Raw genomic sequence first — 17,545 nt, 5'->3', positions numbered from 1 at the left:
CGTAATATTTGGTGGTAATTTGATATCAAAATAGAGCAACTGATAGTGGCAATGGGGCATAAAAATAAACATAATTGATAATTGTTTCGCACATCTTTTATTGCAATTAATCACAGATTAAACCGCTGAAAATTCATGATGCTTCATTGAATATTACAAACATCAATATGATAATTATTTAATCGACAGACACTTAGTAATGATATAAAGACTTGTTTTCTCGATGATTAATAACTCATAATCTAGCATGATCACCTCAGAAAACGACCATCACAACCGCAATCTTCCCATAACCCATCACATTTTCAATTTAAAAATAATCATCTCACTATAGAGAACATGGGATAGATAGGAGTGACAAATTTGCCTTAATAGAGTGTCTGATTTTCTTTGAGAATGATTAATACTCTGCGATACTTTAATTTTCATGTAATAGGTTGAGTAAAAAAATATGAGTAATCGAAAGAACAGATAATTAACCAGTTTTGCTGCAAAAGGCAATTGTGTGGTATTATTATCAAACATTCTCAATAATTACGTGTTTGATGATAATTGCTTTTTTTTTTCCTTAAAAATAATCAATAATGATAAATTGCATTGATGAATGACTACAACGATTGCCCACCCACTTCGATTATTTATCTCCTCATAGTTTTGAATAATGATGTTTAATAATGGCTCATTGGGTCTAATTTTTCGTTCAAGTTCGAATTAGATCATGAAATAATGTGAACATTGGGCGTTTAAAGTAAAAAAAAAAATATCTTAATTTAGCATGATTCGAAATATTATGAACATATTGTGGCCCCAAGGCCAACTCTCTCATTCACGCACCAATTATTCTGAGTCGCACAACTGAAAAATGCCTCATTAAGAGCTCATTAAAATTTCTTTTTTTTTTTAACAACAAATTCAAAGTAAAAGTCTTGTATTATCGTGAAAGTGGCTCCTATGAATTTAAATCGATTTATATACATTATGAACAGATTTCACGGCATTCTGTAGATGTCTCGAAAGTAAAATACATTTCTCCTCGACGATAAAAATGATTTGAAATTTAACGTTAATAGAAAAAAAAAATAATAATAATTGGTCCATCGTGATAACAAATTTTGGGGATGAACATCCAAATAAATGAGTTCCTCCAAACATTTTATACTGCTAAAGCACTTAATCGTCAATCTCATTAACCCTCAATTAATCATTAATATTTTTTTTTCATCACAGCATAAAACGAGTCGCATAAGCATTTAAAAAATCAAATATTACAACAAGAAAACTCAGACAATCAATGGAATATATTCAATCGATTTGCTGATGTCTTTCAATTTTACAAGTGAAGATTCTCAATAATTTTTCAAATTTATCAAATCTCCGCTTGTCAAGCCGCTCTCAAATTCCCAAATTAGCAATGCTATGAGATTCACTCTGATTATCGTTATCCATGGAATTTGATTGTCGTAGAGGTGGTGCTGTATCACTTCGAGTGTCCGTTGTGAGTTTGAAATTATGTTTGTCCACGTGGGCAAGCTCAATGGGCAGATATATTGTTCTACAGTGATCAATATCGGCACGACACAGTGGACAACGCTCACATCTACGTGCACAATCCAAACATGCCACAGCATGGCCGCAGGGAAATAGAGCTGTGTCCAAACTCCGATCCATGCATATACGGCATAACATGGCATCTAGCAGGCGAGCCAGACACTCACGAGGCTCCTAAAATCAATATTTCAAATTCATATCTATTTCATTATTTCATCACCACATGGGCGGACCAAATAAATGTGAAAACTCTTACTTTGCACTTGGGATTCTCACACTCTCCACAATCGTGTTTATCCATCGTCTGACTGGCTTCTGGAAGCCCGATATTACTAGTCTCGCAATACAATGCCCTCCTCGCGTTATCATACACCTCTCGACACGTCCTCCGGATGTCGAATACGTACTTTTTTCCCAGTGTCGAATCTTCATTGAAAATGGAAATGATAGTACCCTGCAGAACAGAATGAAAAATTGGAGAAAAAAAAGAACGATAAGATCAAGTACCTTGACCCCTTTGAAAGCCAAAAAATACCTTGAGATCGCGTATAAATTGTGCGGTTACAGCACTCCTCACTGTTTCACAACTGTAAAATGCGTGTTTTTCGGTTATTGCTCGATACAAACCACTCGCTGATTGACTAGAGTCCAATTTAAAGTCCAGTGATGTCTCCTCACCATCCAGGGACAGGTAAATTAAATGAAACATTCGCCTTTGTGACGTAGCACTTTGAATTGCAGTGTATGGAATACTAAAACGTGAATAATGAAATTCATCAATTCATGATAACGAGAGGTCGGTAAAAGCAATTATGATTGATTCCACCATTCTCTAAATAATTCAGACAATTTTCAACATTTCAATGCGTTATTTTCAATTATTTCTAGTGATTTCTCGCTCAAAGTGCATAATTGGTTTCGGCGGTAGACCATGTTTTCAACTTCCCGCCCTTTTGAAAAATTAATTTCATCAAGATATTCTATCTGGAGCCGTTCTCCGTTCTCCAATTTTTAATAACTCATATTTCCAATAACTTGTACAGAAATTCAATATTCAATATTCCAAATGGAATTCAATCTCTTCAATATCTAAAGAATGAATCGAGTCGCAGAATCTTTGATATCTCTGGGTGGAGATTTCGATATAAAGTAGTGTAATTAAAACTTCGTGCCTCGGTAGCACTTTAATTGTGAGGATTTTTTCATTATCATCGGTGTGTGAAATACTTTATCCGAGGTTCGTCATTGTGAATCGACTACAGAGAAGTTCATTTCATAAAGAACAAAACATCCTCTTTCTCAGTTCTAAAACTTTTTTCATTTCAACTGACTGATGAGGTTCAATGCATTTTGTCATTCCTCTCTGTTTTTCCCATTATTTGGGCCTTATAGTGAGGGGTTGAAAACATTTACTAAGCAACTCACTTTTGCTTTTCCTCGTTGTCCCCTCGGTAAACAGTGATTCCATGGGGTCCAACTCCAATCATTGACACAGCATTTGACCCGAATTTACTGTGGAACATTTCCTGGCCGAATGTGTCCAGATTGGAAACTTCTTTGAGGAGCCAGTACTCAGCTGTTGATGCTTTCATACCCTGGAACGTTTTGAACGCGATGTTTTTCTTTCTTTTTATTAAAAAAAAAAAAATCAAATAAAAAAAACATCCAATTTCAAATGAAAATAAAAAATTCTTATTCATACTTGAAACTCAGATGTTCACTCTACTGTCAAGACTTTTGAAATGTTCAAAAAGGATTAATTTTTTTGTTTCTCGAGTGGATCTTTGAATTGAGACTTACCCTGATCTCCTTGTGCTGCTGAATGATTCTATGTAGAAAGTCATTAGGCTTGGGATCACACGGCTTATCAGGTTGTATCTGACAGCACTGGGAATAGAGGCCATGGGGTGGTGACAGAGGATCGTAATCCCCAGCCTCAGCCTGTGCTACCAGAGCAACAAGACGCGCCAGTGAACACCAATCTGGCACTTTGAGGCGGCCCTCAACCAGTTCAAGACGTGAGTGCAGGTAGAATTGATGTCTGTGGGCATTTTAAAATGCATTTTTACATAGGACCATTTAAATTCCAGAGCGAGACGCTTTTGGAGAGATGGAAAATGTTGAGGATTTATTACGGATTTATTACGGATTTACTATTACCATATAAGTGAAATGGGTAGAGTACCTGGTGGCCTCCTGCAGCAACAGGTGAGGTGGAACCCAAAATTTCACCCTCAGTGCGAACCTAAGAGGTGCAAGACCTCCACCTCCACCAGTTTGTCGGTCAATGGGATTTCTCAGATTGAGCCACAACTCCTCCCCCTTGGCATTCTGGTACTTCAGGCCAAAATAATCGCACTCTTTGCTTATTCCCAAGCAATTGCACGCCTGCACAAGTCAACAAGCCGAACATTCCATAAACAATTCATTAATTTAATTTTAATTTTATGAAACGTTGAATATCAATAACTGCGAGATATATCTAGGAGATGAGTGTATAGCACCTCCAGATGGAGATATCGGAGAGAATTTAGATGCGGAGGTGATTAATGAGTAACTGTCGAAACACCAATTATCATTTTCAGAAAACATTCGCAAATGCATTTGAAAATGGGAATTTCATCAACGGCGGTAATAAACTAAAATAAACGTCAGGGTAGGTTGAGATGGAGAATGGAAAAGTTTTGGTTCACTCGAGTTTCTCGTTCGTGTCTCTGAGACACGGAGAAAAGCGCAAAGTCAAGTACCAACTTTTGGTCACCGACGTTGAATTCCCCGGCTTTCCTTTTTTTTTTTCTCCCTTTTTTCCGGGAGAATTCCAGAAGAGTGAAGAAAGAGTTCCGTTGGTGAGTATGGTATGGGCTTCGGCTCCTCAAACCACTTGATATCCTAACGGAAAAGTGAAAAATCGTGGCAACTGCAAACTCTTATCTGATAACAAATAATTTCTCAAATTTTTTTCGCCATATTTTTTCAGGCGCGAGAAGAATTTTCATCGATGGTTTTTAATTTGACGAGTTGAGGTGTATGTTCATAATTTTTTGTCTTCTTCAAACAAATCGCAATAGATGGTTTATTATGCATTATTTGTGGGAAGTAAACACTCGTTATAGACGTGGTGGGAATAAAAAATGGCATCAATGCTGAACAACAAACGCAGGTGATAAAGAAAAATAGCGATAAAAATGATGTAAATTATTGAACTCATACTGGGATTATAAAATCCACGTTCTGGCGCACTTGGTGGAGTACTTGGTTTAAATTAATGCTGGTGCGAAGTACAGTATTTCATTTGGACTCCGGGTTTAACCGGTCCCCATTCGCTGCGGAAAACCGGCTCGTCGAGATGTAAACACGTTGGCTCCTATATTTTTCGAAATAGAATTTTTATCCGATTTTTCTTTTTTTTTTTATGCGCTAATGGAAAACGAATGCATATTGAGATTGAGAGGCTTGGGTTTTTTATCGTTGAATTCATTCAGTGATAAGCTCCACACATAGATAGTGATGATTAATCTTCGGGAATAAAAGTTTGGTGGTGGATTTGATATGCAAGTAGTGTATGTGACAGAGTTTTAGTACATTTGAGTCAGCCGATCCTTCGATAGTGTGTAATCACTCTGAAATAAAAATTTTTACGAATTTTCACGGATGTTTTCAATATGCGCTGACCGAGTAATACGATCTCGACGAGTTAGGGCTTATTTTAATAAATGAAGAAATATCTTGAAAATGGTATTAAATTTATTGGTTGAGAAATCAGGAAATTCGTCATTTTATTAGCAGAATCGTATGGTAAGGTATATTGGAGGTATGTCGGAGGTGTCAGGAAGAGGGATTTAGTTACATTTCTCCACTGAATTAAAGTTTCAAGACCTCAAGATGAGGGTATCACTGGCAATACACCAGCTTTGAACTAGTTTAGTCCATTTAATCCAACAGGATATTAACACGTCAATGTCACCTATACCCGAAAATACTCGGTAAATAATGGGTTTGAAAGTTCTTGTGAGATTTATTAGGTATCTTGACGTGGACCAGTTTAAAACTCAATTATTTGACATCGACGAAGGTCGTCCCTTTTGTTTACCATATTAAATATGCCATTAACCAGAAAACATTTTGATATTTTACCCTGTCGATATTCCCCCATTTTTATTGACAACCAGTGGACATTTAGATTGACCTAAATATTGAATTTTAAATCGGCGAGAATGAATCGGGGTAAATGGAGTTGCACTTTTTCGCTCGAATGGAGACATAATTTATTTTAAATATCTGGCGTCTCTTCTAATAGTTTCAGAGTTGATGATTAATGGGAGAATACCGTTTTTTTTTTAATGAGAAATAAATGAGAGAGCAATAACGTGGAAATGCGTGCGAATGCATCGATGAGCATCAATTTTTCAGGAAATTAAAGATTTTCCCTGTAGAATTGTGTGAAAATTATTCGAGACATAAGTAAAAATAACCTAATCTGCCCTTCCATTTTTCAATAGCTCCTCCCGAAAAACAATTTCCTCGTGTAATATTCATCGGTATTTTCTTCGTAAACGCGTGAATGGTAATGAGAATTGGGATTTCGCAATGCTCCGTACTCCAATCGTAATTATTGGACGGTCATTAATTCACCTCACAGCGAGTTTCAAATTAAAATAGCCCGTGAATATCCAAATTGGATTTTCCGAATTAATGTCCCACCGAATGGAGCAAAAATTAAACAGAACGAGAAATTTTCCAATTCTAGAATCGCGGACACCCGCAATTTCCTAGAAAAGGAGGAAAAAATCATGAGAGAGAATAAGCGAGGTCTTCTTGTCGTGTGATGGGGTCCAATGACTTTTCCATCTGAATTTTAATGATCACATCAGTCAAGCGGAAATTCAACGGCTCCAATTTTTTTCGTTATGCAACATTTTAATGAATTCATATTCATGAATTTTTCACTGTCCTTTTTTTTTCTATTCCCGATTCACTGAGATATTCAGCTTCAGATTCAGAAAACCACATCGGTATGCGTAATTGTTCCACGATTTTTCTCGAGGGGTTTAATAAACATGTCGAGGTAAATGACGAGTGCAGTCTATCCCAAGAATATTCATGGCCAAATTATCCCGAATACGTGATCACCGATACTCCGATAATTAAGTAGATTGCTAATAATACGAACGAGTGTCGTTGTTCGCTGTATAATATCTGGTATCATCACTCAATTAACAGTTTCGGTGTTTCCGGTGTATTGGGGGTTAATTGTCCATGAAATTCGGTATAAATACGAAATTTGTGTTGTCAATTAGTTAATTATGGTTTTTTTTTAATAGTAAAGTTTGTCGGCATTGACTCCAGTGTTCGAAATGATTCATCCCATGTTATTATTTATTTTTCGACAGGGAAAAGTGTTAAATGAATTTAATAAGTCGAATTCGTGTAGAACCCATACCTTTTTGCGGTGTGTAACCTGAGTAATTTGTTTATAATTCCGGAAGTGGGTCAGCTATTGATGGGATTTCAGGGAAAGCCCATTAGAGGATGGGTGGAGATTGTACAATTAAATTCAGTGGTTTTGATGCTGTGTTCAATGGAATTTTGGCAGGAATTTCAGGTAGCATCATTGGACTCAACGTCAGAATCACAATAAATGAGTTGAAAGGGAAAACACATGTGCTGGCCGTTGTGTTATGTTGAATTATCCCATTGGGATACTGTAGTAGCTGTTATCCATTGTCCCTATGCCGACAAATGTACCATTTTGGCAAAGGGGCAGGGGGTTTATGGACGGATGGAGAACAATCCTCTCCATTTCCTCGTCTCGGGATAACCCTGCTCCAGTTGGCTCGGTGTCAATCCGATAATGTCCACCCGTAGTTGGATGTTTTGGCAATTTTTTTTCGACTTTCCCCAGATTTTTATGGCCTCACCCTACCAATTCTCTATTTATCTACCAACTAAATAATCACTAACTCAATAATCACCTAACTTTATTTATAAAGCACTTTACATCCTGAAAAATATATTGGTCCATACAGCTCTAACAGCTGCCATTATTTATTTATGGAGGAAGGATCTTATATATTTCGCCGACTTTGGTATTTAAAAAATCTGATTTTTTCCGATACATGGAAATCCAAATTCTTGACACGCTCAAAATATCAGTTATGCCTCTCGGTTGAGTTTTTATGGGCATTCCACGGTCCACCAGGAAAAACTGTCACAACAAAAACATTTATTAATTTTTTACGGGCAACCGGTGAGTCAACGATATAACCGAACACATGAATAAAGTAACAGTTGTGGTTGTGAGTGGGACGGGGCCATCGGAAATAAAACGAGTGAGATAGAGATAGGACGAGTGACTCTCGAGTCCAAAGTCCAATATCGAGGGGAACCTCGCTCTGTTTCTACGTGCAGTGTTTTTACAGAGCGTGGGTGGCTTTCACTCCCACTAACGTGCCCGGGCAAAAATTAAAAATCCCATGTATCCCCCTTGGAAAATTTAATCTCGGATGAGGGATGGAAAGGCATATCTCAGTAAAAGACTTTTACCTTTTCTTTTCTTTTCTTTTCTTTCATTTTATTTTATTTTATTTTATTTCATTTCATTTTATTTTATTTTATTTTATTTTATTTTATTTTATTTTATTTTATTTTAGTTTATTTTATTTTATTTACTGGGTCGTACATAACAATGACAAAGAGGCTGAGCGCACGTGCGTGACAGAAGGCACGCCAGGGCCCGGGTTTTAGCCGTGGACTTTGGACTTTGCCAGGGAAAAACGAGGCAACCGGTAGGCACTTTGTGTACATATGTGTACGCAAATATCATCAACTGTTCATACGTTAACCTCATCATTTCTTTACCTAGGCCGCAGCAAAGAAAATTCACTCGTCATTCCCCTGTGATATATCAATCCAATCTCGAAAAACGGCATAAAAATAGGTATGGTTGGCGCAAAATAATGATTTAGCAACCAAAGTATTCAATTCATCCGATCCATTACCACTCGATTGCATATAATAACAGCAATAAGAATAGGACGGCCCCAGAATTGGAGCCGAGAGTCGGTGTGCAGTGGAAATAACGACTTTAATTTTCTATTCCATCGGGGGATATCGGGAGTAGGAAGATAATAGAAAGAAGATACCAAGTCAAGATAAATGAGACAAAGGAAAACTTGCGATTGACCTTGGTATGAGAAAGAGGTGGGGAGTTCATGAAGTGGGTGAGCCACGCTCTTGCCGCGTGTCCTGCACGTTTTTCCAATTTAGTGAACCACGCTTGGCACATATCATTTCCCTCTCTTTTTTCTCCCTATTCTATTCTCGTCGGTTATTTTTCCTCCAGAAGTTTCCTTCGAATTTCCAATGACATCAACTCAAAGTTAAGAGATGATAATTTTCTTTCCATTTTTCCGATGCTGTTTGATTTTTTTTTCGAATTTCGTTGAAATAATCACAATCACTCGGCGTGGGAAAGTAAAATTTCGCATTTTTTTAGTGTCAATTTATCTGCAAAACTAGCACTTCAAGTAGAAAGTGTTCAAGGACTCTTCTATAGTCGATTAAATTTCCTGTGTAAAAGGTCTTTTCATATTTTCTCCAATGGATTTTCGCTTCTCTTCATTATGTGAAAATATCCACTGAAGTGTCATTTATTTAAACACATATTTTTCTTTATATTTTCCATATTGTCAGGTAATTGAGATAAATATATAGCATTCATGAATATATATGGTCTCTTCGCGAATGTATATAAATTCCCGTGCAGAATGTCAGGGGCATAACGAATAAATAATGCAAAGTCCAAAGGTGTTGGGCCGATCATTTAATCGAATTGTTTTTCACTGCAATGGGGAGATGCCAAAATAAATACAGATTGAAAAATTAAAAGTGGTGACTAATGCCATGCTGAAATACCAAAGTGAACTTTGTTCGTGGCTTATTCAGACGTTTTGTATTTAGGCATTCGAAAGAGGTATTTTCGAAGGCAAAGTCCAACATTGCGGAGGTGTGTGTTACACACCTTCGGTTTAACGACCCCATCACACGCTCATCTGCTCCCTATTTCGTTGAACAATCATTGAAATAGATAATACGGGCGTTATCAAGGAGATAGGAATTAAATAGATTCAACAGAAATTCAAGTCAGATCAACTTTTTCTTGTTTTGTTCGACCAAGTGATGAATTTATACTGCTAATGCAGCAAATTATTCTTCATTCATTGGACACTGGACTTTATTACCCGACTAACCTCAATAATCCCGCAATTGCAGAGTGATGGGGGAGTGAGATTATCTGTGAGGCAATGAAGAAAGTCTTGGGTAATAATGAAGTGCGAGTCGTCCTCGACCGTTTCCGATTGCAAATGAGAAAGACTTTCTGGGAAAATGACAGCATTAATTTTACCCCAGTGTTTTCAAAATATTTTTTAGCTAATAATAGTAATAATAATTGAGGAGGAATTTCCTTGACATTTAAAAAAGCTCCCCCACAATTTTCCCTCTGAACTGAGAAAATTATCCTCCTTGAGAGACTCCTTTCAGTATAATTGCAGAATCTCCTCAAACATTTCTCTTTCTCTTAATCACCATATGCATTACGGAAAAGCCATGCACGCATCATTAAATGCCACCCAAAAAGCCGCAGTGCAGTTGTACCATCTCCATACGCTATAAAACCCGGAAATTTTCATTAAGTTGCAGGTCTCTTTACTTCATCCTCACCCAAAACTCACCCCATCCTCTGCTAAACTCCCGAGCGTCTCTTGCGCAAACTTGCGAATAGAATATATTTATCAAGTTTAAAACTTTATGTTAAATGGAAAACATGCTACCATCGAGGAAATACATTGGTATCTCACTGCGTTGAGTTTCAATGAGGGTTTTCTTTGGGGGGAGAGGGGGATTGGTTGTGTTGAGAGGTTGTACATCGATTTCTTTGGGTGGAAAGGGGTTGGGCGTTAAAACAGCTTTTCTCACGGTTCTCCAGGTTTTCAATTACCGCTCGAGCCAATTCGATTTGGAATTTCTCTCAATTCGCTCACTCCCACTGTAATTGAGAATCTAATGCGGAGTAGTTTGGGGAGCAGATCGATTTTATTAGGGAGGCATAAGAGTTGAATTGACGATTCACAGAATTTTTACATTTTTTTTTACAAACACAATGATTTATCTTCATCTTTTTCATTGAACGAATACATGAATGCATAAATTATTGGGTGAGGTCTTAAGCTCTAAGCGAGTACTGAGATACAATTGCCGGGTAATCGCATAATTTCATATTGAAGGAAAGATGAAATTAGTTATATAATTTTTCGAGAATCCTCTTGAGCTGAATCATTAATTTTCCTAGCCTTGGGTCATTGAGTAAATTTCACTGAGGAGAAACTACTTGACTTTGATATTCGGATGCCTCTGTTAATAAAAAACTTATTTTAGAATCTTGAGATATGAAAAGGTATTAATAACAGTGAAGAAGTGCTCTTATAGCTGGCTAAATTTAATATCCTGCCATTTGGTCGTTAATTTGGGTAGAATTTGATGCTGAATCTCATTGAAATTCTCTCGCAAATAGTAATAAAGCTCTATTGAGACAGCCATTGTGTTTAATAATTCATAACTCCAGCGGCATTTGAATAAAAACCCGTCATTAGATGGTGAAACAATTTTTCCGATAATCAATTAATAACAGGCCTCTGATTAAAATGAGGGAAATGTTATTTATCGCGATGAAATTATCGTTGTTATAAGATAGTGATATCTTCTCCAGTCGTTTGGGAAAATTGACTGATCAATTCATATTAATCACAAACTTGACTCCACGGTGCAGTTCATGTGCAAGGCCGATAGTAATGACCGCCAATTATCCTCTAATGACACTCGATGATGCATGTAGAGAGCGTGATTATACGCTGTCATATTCAACAACCACATGCAGTTGGATATGTCAGTGGTATATTATCAATCTCCCTGTGTCACCAACTTTTCCATTACTTTTTTATCATTCGATATTTATTTCACAAACACTCGCCTTTCACACAATAAAACTTGGAGAAAGCCTGGAGCCACTAAATTTCAACCGACGAGTGTCGAAGGTCGTTAGTGATGTCACTAGCAATTAGAGCTTTAATCGAGTTTCTTTGAGGGGGGGAAAAAAAATTGGCACTTCTCGTGATGTTTCTAGGGTCCTCGGAATCTGGGGAAGTATTCAAAAGTTTTAATTAAAACCGAGGATTTTTTCGTGGTTTGCGAAGGTTGAAAACATTCAATTGTGTGTCGTTAAAAGTTTTCCAGGGAAATGGCTTTCTTTGTCAAATTGGGGTCGGAATTTTGCAAATCTATAATTACTTAATAAAAATGTTATATTCGATTGTCTTATACTGTGAGTTGTTCTTTTCAATCGCTCTTCACTATTCACTGAATTGAATAGCCGATTTTCCAATTAATCAATCACGATTTCCTGTTGACTCAGAGGCACATGAGGAAGTTTACTCCCCAGAGGAGCATTTCATACACCTAAAAATAGGTGATTGACAACAGTAGGCGTCTGTTTTGGTCAGTAAATATTTTCAATGGAATAGTGCTTACAAAATTAGAGGGCGGTGTTTACCGTTTTGGTATATTGCACCACAACAAAACACGAAGAAACATAAGCCCCCCAGGTGACTCGATACGCCAGAGGAAACGTGTTTGTATGTATATAGATAACCATATATAGATAATGATGTATAGATAACGTTTCTGAAACGGAGCGCGGTAAATGCACACGAGAGACGAGCGTCGGACCGACCCATGCAAATAAACTGACCCCCAGCCGATTGTTTTACGACCTTTTTCTTCCCGTAATATTAATCAGCGAATTTGCTGTATCCTTCTTGCTATTGTGCTCGCTTTCAAATTATATTCATCGAGATCATTCTCCTCCATTGATTCACCAACTATTTCCTCTAAATTAATTACTATCTATATTCGAATCCCAATTCCAATGTATTTTCTCTGAAAATTATACATGTTGAATTATTCAAGTCTGAATTCGGCTGAAAACATAATTGTAGAAAATGTTTCTACTGCCTTGGAATAACTGATCATTTAAAACCCAGATCCATTTGACTCTTATCTCACCGACTAGATCCCCCCCCGATGTTCTACCATTAAAAAAATTTCCCACCACTTAAATCTCAAAACCTCGGAAACACCAGTCTCATCTGTTGCGCTCGACCTCCCACATCGTCACCAAAAAAAAAAAAAAAAAACAAAAAAAAACAAACAACGACAACCCGAAAGCCCAGAAAACCCATCAATAGCTCAATTTTACACCTACAGTTTCCCAAATGCTCGTTTCTGCTGCTGCAGCCATCGTTCAACGTAGAACAAATCCTAAAAATACCTCCACACGTGTGAGGAATATATACAAAAGCCATTCCCTTTGACGACGAAAAAACAAGATAAAAAAATCTAAACAACTTAGAAAACAAAGAGAATGCTTTACCTTTTCGAGGCACTCCCGTCCGATGGCCCTCGGGTCTACCTGGACCTCTAGAATAACAGAGTTTGCCTGGCTGACAAGACACCACATCGTGAGCTCCTCCGAGAATCGAATAAAAAAAAAATGAAAAAAAAAATTCAATCCGCAGGAAAAACTTCACTCGAATTCACTCCGCGAATTTCCGGAGAATGAAGACAATAAAACGGATACAAATGGCGAGTGACGCTCTTCCCCTGGAACCGCCAGCTCCGATTAAAATTTTCCTTCTCTGATTTTTCCCCTCAATTCGATGCCAATTCGTTTGCGATTACCAAAAAAAAATTGATTAGAACCCTCGGTAATTCATAACTGTCAGGACACTCTTCCCCTTGATATCACCGTATTGATAAAACGTCTGGTGCGATAACAACTCTATAAAACGAATTTCTTCAGATTCCATTTCTCTCCGGTCACCCCGATTATTAATTATTAATGAAAAATGTGGTGGTTCAGTCTGTCAGGAAATGTATTCAATGAACTATTTTCCCACGAAATAACGAACAAACGTGCTGTAGTGTTGCTCTTTATCGAATGGCTGACTTGCGAGACAGTTTGCTTGTGCAGAGGGAATTGAGGGGCGGGAGGGCACAGCTGATCCTGCTCCCCCACTTTTTTCTATGTGTTTTATGCGCCTTTTCCCCTTTTACGCATCTCCCACTCCTTAAAATGACTTTGAAGTGATTGGTGAACTGCTCGGGGGCCAGGAGAAGAGCTTTGCCGATTGGCGAGATGTCAGGGGGTGGGAAGAACCCAGGGGAAAGTGGAGTGCGCCCTCTGGGAATTTGATTTATCGGAATTCCAAGGGATTTGAATTAATTGTTCGGGACAGGATTCGGAGGATCGGCAGGTAATTAATTGGGAGTCGAGGCAATTGACGGGCTTCGATTTTTTTTTTATTATTCCAATAAAAAAAATCAATTCTAGGAATTTTTCTCATCAACCATCCAAGTCGAAATCCATGAATTTCCACAGGTAATTTCAAAATATACCAAGTTTCTAGTGGTTTTCAATGAATGATGAATTGCAGCGTTCAATCGGGAATTAGAAGTAAATTAATGGAGTCGGGGGGAGCGAGGGGGAAGGGAGAGGATAAAATCCTGCATAATTAGCGGTTGAGAGGGATTAAATAGGTAATGAACGAAGATTAAGAGATATCGATGTTTTCAAATCATTTATTTCGATGCTAATACTGTACAGACAGTCGGCTCATACGCATGTACACAATCGAGAAAACCTCCACATTGTTCTCAAACAATAGATCATTAACATTAAGGGAAAATAGCTGGATTAAACGGGGTACATCGTCACGAGATTCTCGATTATAGGGAGCTGACGAGAATCCAGCGAGGTTGTACCAGAAAATAATTGTTGATACGTTTACAATTGTCCTCGATGTAACAGAAAAACATGGAATGAAGCCTAATGTAACAACATTCATCTAGATACATTATTCTATAGCCACCACCTTAATTAAAACATTAAATGAATTTTTAAAATTATTTTGAAGGAGGAGCCGTTATTTTTTTCCATTCTACTCAATTCTCCACTTGATTTGAAAAATGAATTTAAGTGAAATAATTAAATTCAATTGCAAGTATTCAATCAATCAATGAATTGATTGTTGATTCTTAAATATTCAATGAATTAAATTGATTCCATATAATTTTTTTTCTAAATCAAATGAGATTCAAAAATCATCTGATTTTTATTGGAGCTGCGTAAAATGGACGAAAAATAATAAACCACTCCTAACGATGAAAAATCATCTCTTGATGTGTCTAGGCCTTGACACACAGAAACGACTCTCTCGTATCAATATTACGTGTAACATAGTTCTTGGCAATTATTTAATTAACTACTAACAGTAATACTCAAACTTTAAACTCATTGTTTTCACACCAAAAACTCTAAGCAACTGAAAGTTATAGTGATTATTGTCTCGAAGACTTGGTGAAGCTACTGTTCAATTATATAACAGTTTAATGCATTTTTTGAAAATTCTGCATGGAATTATCTATTAGAGTTTGAGTTTTACCGACTAGACTAATAAGTGTACAATTCGATAACATTTCATGGTATTTACTTTGCAAATACAATAGATCAACGAATTAATATCCTCTGGGGTATGAGAGGCTGTATGAATTTACATATAGTATTATGATAATTTGTAGATAGTTAGGTTTATTTAGTAATAGGTTAGGAGGCTTTTCGTGGTTTAGGCTTCGATCTGGTAATTTTTGTGCAATTCTGGCTTTATGTTGCACACCAACTGCAGAATCTCTTGTATCACCTAGTGAACAATTTTCATTTGGGTAAATGATAGGATTGAGGGGATTCTTCATGGTTTTTGGCAATTTCACTTACCTTATCTTTGTGGCCAGCCACACCTTTGTTCATTTCTTCGATCTTGATTTTAGTATCTGCATCAATGCGTGCTGCCACGTCTTCCTTGGAGCCCATGTGCTTATACCGAATAATTTTTAGAGTTAATAAAATGTTGAAGATTATTAATTAAATTCAAATTTAAGTGGTCTTTCACTGCAAAATGCTGACAACAATATTTTTGGCTCAGAAATGGAAATAGAATAATTTCGTTGTAGGTGATTGTGAAGCATTAGTTGGATTTTCTATTATCATCATTTATCATTACCTTGGCTTCGAACTCTCTGAACTGCCTCTCTCGCTCTTGCCTGTACTTCTCAATCTCCTCCTGGGCTTCTTCCTTGGCCTGCTTCAACCTGCGAGCTTTACCTGAATGAAAATTAATTGATCATCAATTCCATGAACAATTCGAATTATTTCTCTCATTCACTCGGAAAACTCGCTGAATTCTTCTCTCTTGTTAGTCGCTTAGAAGCATCACAAGACCAGTCATCAAGGTTAGACCCACCCAAACTATGAAAACCAGACCCTGGATGTCCTCAACCCCTCAAATTTTTCTCACCTTTTTGCCTCGAACGTTTAATCAACCTTCAAGCAATTCAATTAATTAATTGAATAATCGCATGAATCGTTGAATAAACAAGGCACATCCCTGAATAACCCTGAGACCCTCTGACGTACGCAAGTGGATGATTACCAGGGATTTAATTAATTTACCACAAAATATATTATCAAGAAGTATTGAATCCTAGTTACTCACGTTTTCTGGCTTCTGTCACCTTATCCGCAGCTTTTTTCTCAGCTGCCAGCAGCTGCTGGATACCCTGGGTCTGGCTGGCCATCTTTGCACTCTGTGAAGACGATGGGCCGAGCGATTTGAGGCTGATGGTAGTCACGAATCGATCATATGACTCGAGAGCTTCTTGTATTCAATACCCGTATGGTGCGGCGCTAGCTTTCAACTGGCTCACGTGGTTTTTCATTTAGTTTCTAATTCTTCAATGTCTAAAGATACCACCAAAGAGGATTGACTAATGTAAAGGCTCAGTTCTAGGGCTTTGAGTGACTCCACCGGCATTGTAGTACCTCACCCCAAGACAGGGAGGGCGACACACGCAATGCGCTGGCTAACTGCCTCAGCAACAGCCCCGCTGTAAGGGGGGCCAGTCGACGGGGTGAATGTTATTTCTTCAGTTACGAAATTGGTTTTTGTTTTTAACGCAATAGCTCCTCGGTTTTCATGCTCTCCTGATACTTTTTCAAAAATTTTGAATTTTTTAATTCCAGTGAATACCTCCTTCATTTTAATGCTCTGCTGATACTTTTTTGAAAATTTTGAATTTTTCAGTTTCAGTGAATACCTCCTCAATTGTCATGCTTTTCTGATACTTTTTGAAAAATTTTGATTTTTCAAATTTCCGTGAATAGCTGCTCGATTGTCATGCTCCTCTGATACTTTTTCAAAAATTTTGAATTTTCAAATTTCCTTGAATAGCTCCTCGATTTTCATGCTTCCCTGATACTTTTTTGAAAATTTTTAAAAACCAAGTTTTTATTGCAATGCTGGGGTGTCCATCAAGTCGACGGGGTGAATTTTATTTTCTGCTGTACGAATGCTTTTTGTTTTTCATTTGTTTAACTGAAATTTAGCCGACTGTAGAACGAGTGGAAGGGGGAAGCCACATTTTGTGGAATTTTAAATGAAAAAAATTATTCAATATGTAGAAGATATACTCCTATTGAAATAGATTATTATAATGAGCGCGTTGTCCTATCAGTAATGGTTTTTTTTTTTAAATAATTTCCATTTTTTTTTTGTAAATGGCTAATTAATGGAAATATCGTTTAAAAACTGAATATTTTGAAATCGAGAAGATATCCAGTGAAATTGAAAAATTAGCAATTTTTTAAAACGATACTTTTGCAAAATATATACTCCTAATGAAATTATATTATTCTAATAATGCGTTATCCTAGCGGTAACGTGCTCGGCTAGCACGCCGACGGCCCGGGTTCGATCCCGCCGTCATTCATTTTTTTTTTTAAATAATTCCAATTTTTTCTTTTGTAAATGGCTAATCAATCGAAATATTG

At 37.1% G+C, this 17,545-nt stretch overlaps 2 protein-coding genes across 2 annotated transcripts; both read right to left on the bottom strand.

Annotated features, from left to right (window-relative positions):
* Nucleotides 1-78: 78 nt before the first annotated feature.
* Nucleotides 79-13,613, bottom strand: dnr1 (defense repressor 1). Its single transcript, XM_011313942.1, has 7 exons — nt 13,034-13,613; nt 3,734-3,936; nt 3,349-3,589; nt 2,974-3,143; nt 2,084-2,300; nt 1,805-2,002; nt 79-1,722 (listed from the first exon to the last, which is right to left on the bottom strand). The coding sequence occupies exons 1-7, from the start codon at nt 13,118-13,120 to the stop codon at nt 1,393-1,395; spliced, it is 1,446 nt and encodes a 481-aa protein (XP_011312244.1). The 5' UTR covers nt 13,121-13,613; the 3' UTR covers nt 79-1,392.
* A 1,479-nt stretch (nt 13,614-15,092) lies between these two features.
* Nucleotides 15,093-16,387, bottom strand: Vha13 (V-type proton ATPase subunit Vha13). The gene is made up of 4 exons (XM_011313941.1): nt 16,212-16,387; nt 15,720-15,820; nt 15,434-15,532; nt 15,093-15,359 (listed from the first exon to the last, which is right to left on the bottom strand). The coding sequence occupies exons 1-4, from the start codon at nt 16,291-16,293 to the stop codon at nt 15,285-15,287; spliced, it is 357 nt and encodes a 118-aa protein (XP_011312243.1). The 5' UTR covers nt 16,294-16,387; the 3' UTR covers nt 15,093-15,284.
* Between the last annotated feature and the right edge of the window lie 1,158 nt (nt 16,388-17,545).

This window comes from Fopius arisanus, unplaced genomic scaffold, assembly GCF_000806365.1.
Source record: "Fopius arisanus strain USDA-PBARC FA_bdor unplaced genomic scaffold, ASM80636v1 scaffold00135, whole genome shotgun sequence".
Classification (NCBI taxonomy): Eukaryota; Metazoa; Arthropoda; class Insecta; order Hymenoptera; family Braconidae; genus Fopius; species Fopius arisanus.
This window is presented reverse-complemented; position numbering and strand designations above follow the sequence as displayed.

What these genes read in the sequence shown, in the direction of transcription:
- Vha13 (XM_011313941.1), bottom strand. Translation starts at nt 16,293, where the DNA reads ATGGCCAGCCAGACCCAGGGTATCCAGCAGCTGCTGGCAGCTGAGAAA. An exon ending in GGTGACAGAAGCCAGAAAAC is followed by an intron (nt 15,821 to 16,211) that starts GTGAGTAACTAG and finishes ATTTTCATTCAG; the next exon opens with GTAAAGCTCGCAGGTTGAAG. An exon ending in TCAGAGAGTTCGAAGCCAAG is followed by an intron (nt 15,533 to 15,719) that starts GTAATGATAAAT and finishes ATTCGGTATAAG; the next exon opens with CACATGGGCTCCAAGGAAGA.
- dnr1 (XM_011313942.1), bottom strand. Translation starts at nt 13,120, where the DNA reads ATGTGGTGTCTTGTCAGCCAGGCAAACTCTGTTATTCTAGAGGTCCAG. An exon ending in GACAACGAGGAAAAGCAAAA is followed by an intron (nt 2,301 to 2,973) that starts GTGAGTTGCTTA and finishes TTCACGTTTTAG; the next exon opens with TATTCCATACACTGCAATTC. An exon ending in AATTTATACGCGATCTCAAG is followed by an intron (nt 2,003 to 2,083) that starts GTATTTTTTGGC and finishes TCTGTTCTGCAG; the next exon opens with GGTACTATCATTTCCATTTT.